Below are 5,563 nucleotides of genomic sequence, written 5' to 3'. Positions count from 1 at the left end.
ATAATTATAAAAGAAAGTTTATGGCTATTGTTATTATTGAAAGGTGAAGAATAAACACTTTAATCGATAAATAACTATAAACGTTGCAGGACCTCTTTGTAGACAACGTTTTTTGTTTTATTAGTTGAACGACCTTCCTCATCACATATGAGTACCTTCAAACCTTTTTTGCTTGTTATACGAGAAACAGCTACATATAACTGACCATGTGTGAAGACATGTCTATGTAAGTATAATCCAACATTTGATAATGACTGTCATTGACTTTTGTTAATGGTCATAGTGAAACAAACTGCTATTGGGAATTGCCTACGTTGAAAACGGAATGGAAGTTTTTTATCGGATAGGGTCAACTTCATGCGAGGTATGTAAGTAGTCTCGTTGAAAAATCTACCAGATGTGATTCGTGCTTCAATGACGTGTCTTCCAAGCCTTACGATTTGTAATCTAGTACCATTGCATAGTCCTCTGGTTTGGTCAATATTACGAAGCAACATGACCGGAACACCTTTTTTAGTATAAGTTTATGGTTGGGAATTCCGGAGGCCTAAAAAGCGTTCAACACATCCGGAGAGTATACTAATTCCTCAAAAGAATCTTCTGTCTCGGTCTCACATAAGGAATCTGAACTCAGATATGTTTTCCCTTCATCTTTCATCAATTCTAACATGTAGTTGTTGATAGCATCAACTTCTTCATTAGTAGGGACCAAAATAGCTTTATCTTGAAAATACGATGGATCATCAAGATGGTTCTGAAAAGATGAATAAATGCAGGATACAATTGAATGAATATGGTCACCCGTAGAGGGAACGATCACATCTTCTGGAAATTCAACTTCAACTTCACCATCATTAGGAACACCGATAGTACCTTCACCAATTTTAAGAATCCAATCAGCAAATGATTTTGTCTCTTCGAAATCATTGTTTGGACAACCGAACTGAAGCCTCATGTTTACAGTCAAACGTAAAACTGTACATTCACGCCATAATCTTGATGAATGCAATGATGCCTACACAATATCTGAACGATTTCCTCTTTGTATTACTGGTAGAATTTGTCGAAAGTCACCTCCAAATACAATGGTCTTGCCTCCAAATGGTTTATCATTGTTCTTTGGAAAGATAATATCTCTAAGTGTCCTATCAACTGCTTCGAAACAACGACGATGCATCATTGGGGCTTCGTCCCAAATTATAAGGCTTGCTTTGTTCAACAGGGCAGCTACATCGTTACCCGGCGTAATAGAACAAAACGAATTCTCATTCACGTTAATTGGTATATGAAATCTTGAATGCGCTGTCCTACCACCAGAAAGCAAGAATGCTGCAATTCCGCTTGAAGCAACATTAATAAATACTGCACCTTTAGATCTAATAGCAGCAGACAATGTCTTCCAAACAAATGTTTTTCCTGTTCCTCCGTAACCATAGAGGAAAAAGACACCACCTTTTTTGTTGTTAACTGCATTCATAATCATATCATAAACATTTTTTTGCTCGACATTTAATTTTGAATGTAGTTGTTGATGTTCAGATAGATTCAAGACTGGACAAATCATAATTAAGCTCATCTTGAATTAACATATTGCAAGAATCTTGAATATATTTGTGATCAGATAATGGCATATTGGGTATTTGCTTAAGACTCAGTCCACAGCTCAATAAAGATTTCTTAATGTACGACAACGTTAGGTGGTAAATTGCTTCCGGTTTTAGCTTCAAGCCTGAAAACAATACAAAGTAATGAAATAATTTATTTATAATATCAATTAAAGTGGGAACGTTTTTTTTGTGTGAATGTACCTTTCACGCCTATTTCTTGTTCACGAACGTGAACAACATCATCAGAAAGACAATTATATGTCTCTTTAAAAACATGATGAGGTCGGGATAGACTATCTGATGTAATCAACATAACGAATAGAGACCTGCAGAAAGAAGCGGTGGCCCAATGATGTGTTTCTTGTATAGAAGATATGTACTCTCTGTCATCGTCTAATAGACCAAGAGCGTAGCAAGCATCTTTGTAAGAGTCATAAACGGTCCCATTAACCGTTCTAATATCTTCATAGCAAGTAGGACCCTTTACTTTGTTGAGCAAAATGCGCAAGTAATAAACATCACCAGACTTGGGAGACACATGATTAATTCTTCCAAGTGACTTTGTCTTTGTTTTTCTTCTTGTCCATACTTTATCTGATTTATTCCAAACATATTGAGTTGGAAATTCAACATAGGATAACTCCCTTGCCTTTTCGTCGTAGCTATTACATTCCATCCAGGCCAAAAATTGAGAAGCAGCAATAGTTGGTTTAGAAACAACATTAGTAACATTAGTAACACGTTGGGATGGTTTAAACACAACAGGTTGTTTGTCTTGTAGGTGAAACGACAATCTTTCAACAGGTGGTGTTCTATAATGAATGTCATACCTAAAAAGTCTCCAACATGCCTCACAAGCAGAAATATAACGACAATTGTAATACTCAACAATTTCGTCACGATCGTTATTTTCTTTATGTTGTTTTTTGTTATTTTTGGCGTCGTAAAAAGACGCGGTGATCCTGTCTGGACCTTTGTTAATATACTTAAAAATGTACTTTATCGATCCAAGCTGATTACACCACTCAAGATTCATATGGGCTTGGTATTGCTTTAAAAGTGTCTTATTATATGGAACAACATATCTGAAAAAAGAAACAAAATGTCATAAAGAAAATTAAGATCATTTAACATATCTTTCATATAAAAGATAACATTTATAAGGAAATAAATGTTTATATAAAAAAAATTTAATTTTTATACCTATTGTCCAAAGAAAATCCATTTTTCACGACATTGTTTCCGTTGTCGCGTCTTCGGTAAACTGGATAACCATCATCATCAATATATGTTTCATTTGTAAAGTCTTTTGGAAATCCTTTAGAACATTTGCCATTTTTCATACATGGCATAAATGGAAAATCATTGCCGCAAGGTCCATGTATCATGTTGTCACAAACAATTTGATACAAATCTGGTTCAAGTTCCTTGTCTGGCAATTCAGCACATATAACGCGATCTATGTCTTCAGGATTTGGAAGTTTAGACTTTTTTTCTAAAAATAGGCATATGTGACAATGTGGAAGACCCCTTTTTTGAAACTCGATCGTATATATAACTATATGATGCAAATATGTACTCTGGTTAACGCATGATATTATAAAATCAAAATAAAATAAAATGAATAATGAGATTTTAGATTTATACCTCCATCGACTTCACCCAAAATTTTTTCTTCCTTGAGTCTAGTGATTAGTGAATCAAGTTTTATTTTGAATATTCTTGTCAAAATATCGGGCCTGTCTTCGGGTTTAAGATTTTCAGATTCAACAAATCTAATTACATCTGGCCATTTAGGATTACATGTAACGGTTAAAAAAAGATCAGGATAACCAAACCACTTAACCAAATTCATTGCATCTAAGTAATTCTGTTGCATGTAACGGCTGCCACCAGTAAAAGAAGACGGAATAATAATATGGTTTCCCATCGCAGAAGCATCTTCACTTCCTTCTTAAGCAGCCTCGGCCAAGTCTCCATAAGGAGCTACACGTAATGTTGGTTGGTTAAACCGAATATAATTTAGCCGGTCATTTTCAACCATTGTATACGAATCAACCAAAAACTGTTGGAAGAGTTTTCTTGAACGTAATATCAAAGATATTTCATTAGTTCTCTGTTGTATACGATAAGCAAAAAACTCTCGCATTGTCAGTGTTATTCGTCCTTTGGAGTTTGGTTCTTCAACACCACGATGTAATATATCTAATCGAAATCCATCTTCGGCATAAGGGAACAATAAAGGATATTGAAGTGAAAGATATTGCGGATGCAACTCATTAATGCGTTGAAGTTGACGACTTTGAGTTTCCAAAACAATATCCCGTGAATCGGAACCGTCAATGTCACCTACAATAAGTGCAGCAACCTCACTTGTGGTAGGAAGATTATACTGTCTACCGTCCTTTTCTCTTGTCCCAATTAATTTAAGCCTAATACGCTCTGTTGGATTCGATCCAAATCGATCACGTGCCATTCTAAATTGCTTAACTAATGGATTTATAAAATCCAATAAACCCATTAGCTCATGAACAGTCAAGAACTCCAGTGAAAAAGGATTTCCCATTGAATTATGAGATGTTGACTTTTTCTTTTTTGAACTACATTAATAGGAAAACAAAATCATGGATATAAATATTATGAGACATAATAAAAATTTTAAACATATATATATATATATATATATATATATATATATATATATATGTGTGTGTGTGTGTGTGTGTGTGTGCGTGCGTGCGTGTGTGTGTATGTGTGTGTTTGTGTGTATTTAATGCTATTATATAATAGAATGTATTTACATACTCGTATGCATTGAATCTTTTGTCAATCTCGTGATCTGTATCGTATATATACAATTGGCAAAATTTCGGTAATTCACCTTCCTCTGGTAGTAAGCTGCCTGCAATATGATAATTTTGTCCATGCATTCGATAAACATAATGACCACCTCCAGAGTTAATGGCATGATCAGTCTTACCAGCCATAGATGTAAATGCAAACATCATATTGTATCTACGAATAGGCATGATCAGTCTTACCAGCCATAGATGTAAATGCAAACATCATATTGTATCTACGAATATTTTTTATAAAGTTCTGACTTTTTTCAGTAACTCCGCTATATAAATCAAGCAATAACTGAGGTGGATGAATCAAGTTTGGTAATTCTACTTTTCCATTGTAACAACATATGGAATAAGAGGTTTTCCTTAAATCTTTATTTCCTCTTATTGCTTCTTCCTTCCAAACCCTAGCTTTACATACAGAGCAAACGTATACCGCATCACCAGAATCCAAATAATCTATAAAGAAAAAAAAAGTAATCAAATAATATATACTATAAGCGTAATATGAAAAGGGTGACATCATATTGAAAGGATAATTTTCATTGGATAACCAAAATTTTTAACTTTAAATAGAAAGAAACAACACCTTTACTTATGCCAATACACTTAGTCTGGGTGTCAATCTGTACATCATTTTCAGCAACTGAATTATAAGGCACGGATGTTTGTTTCTTTTTTCTTGGTGCTGGAAAATAAACATAATTTAAATTATTAATAAGACAAAGAATATTTATAAAATTAAGTGCAAAAATGTATAAGTGGACGTATTAACAAAATAGATGATAACATACCTTGGTAATCAACCTTATCAGTATAACCGCAGGAAGGTTGAGAATGAATAATAGTATTGCTTGAGTTCTCCACAAAATCTTCATTCAAATAAAAAAAAAGAATATCCTTTGAGCTGTTTTCGTTTCCCTCTTGTCGTTTTTATTGTGTTATTTTCTTGAAATGTAGCACATTTTTTTGAAAAAATAATGATTAGATAAGATCAATGATTGTGTTGGTAATAATTGTGAAGTAACTTTTAAACGTGAAAAAAAGGAATAAAGTGAAATATAGCAAATGTAATTATATGATAAAATAAAAAATACTATGTATTAATTA

General features: G+C 33.5%; 2 protein-coding genes across 2 annotated transcripts; both read right to left on the bottom strand.

Annotated features, from left to right (window-relative positions):
• Positions 1–547: 547 nt before the first annotated feature.
• LOC145112499 (uncharacterized) lies at positions 548–955 on the bottom strand. The gene has a single exon (XM_079048667.1). It carries the CDS (start codon positions 953–955, stop codon positions 548–550), a length of 408 nt encoding a protein of 135 aa, XP_078904793.1.
• Positions 956–1,015: 60 nt separating this feature from the next.
• Positions 1,016–3,537, bottom strand: LOC145112498 (uncharacterized). The gene is made up of 5 exons (XM_079048666.1): positions 3,255–3,537; positions 2,811–3,102; positions 1,809–2,692; positions 1,553–1,729; positions 1,016–1,467 (listed from the first exon to the last, which is right to left on the bottom strand). Exons 1-5 carry the CDS (start codon positions 3,535–3,537, stop codon positions 1,016–1,018), a joined length of 2,088 nt encoding a protein of 695 aa, XP_078904792.1.
• Positions 3,538–5,563: the final 2,026 nt, after the last annotated feature.

Source organism: Lactuca virosa, chromosome 5, assembly GCF_052849685.1.
Source record: "Lactuca virosa cultivar CGN04683 chromosome 5, Lactuca_virosa_CGN04683_v6, whole genome shotgun sequence".
Taxonomy (NCBI): Eukaryota; Viridiplantae; Streptophyta; class Magnoliopsida; order Asterales; family Asteraceae; genus Lactuca; species Lactuca virosa.
The sequence above is the reverse complement of the archived record's forward strand: the minus strand, read 5'-3'. Positions and strand labels throughout refer to the sequence as shown.

Bases quoted from the DNA above. Each gene is read 5' to 3' on its own strand.
- LOC145112498 (XM_079048666.1), bottom strand. From the start codon at position 3,537: ATGGGAAACCATATTATTATTCCGTCTTCTTTTACTGGTGGCAGCCGT. The intron at 3,103-3,254 runs GTATAAATCTAA...GCCTATTTTTAG, and splicing joins TTTGGGTGAAGTCGATGGAG to AAAAAAAGTCTAAACTTCCA. The intron at 1,468-1,552 runs GTCTTGAATCTA...TTATGAATGCAG, and splicing joins GCTTAATTATGATTTGTCCA to TTAACAACAAAAAAGGTGGT.
- LOC145112499 (XM_079048667.1), bottom strand. From the start codon at position 955: ATGAGGCTTCAGTTCGGTTGTCCAAACAATGATTTCGAAGAGACAAAA.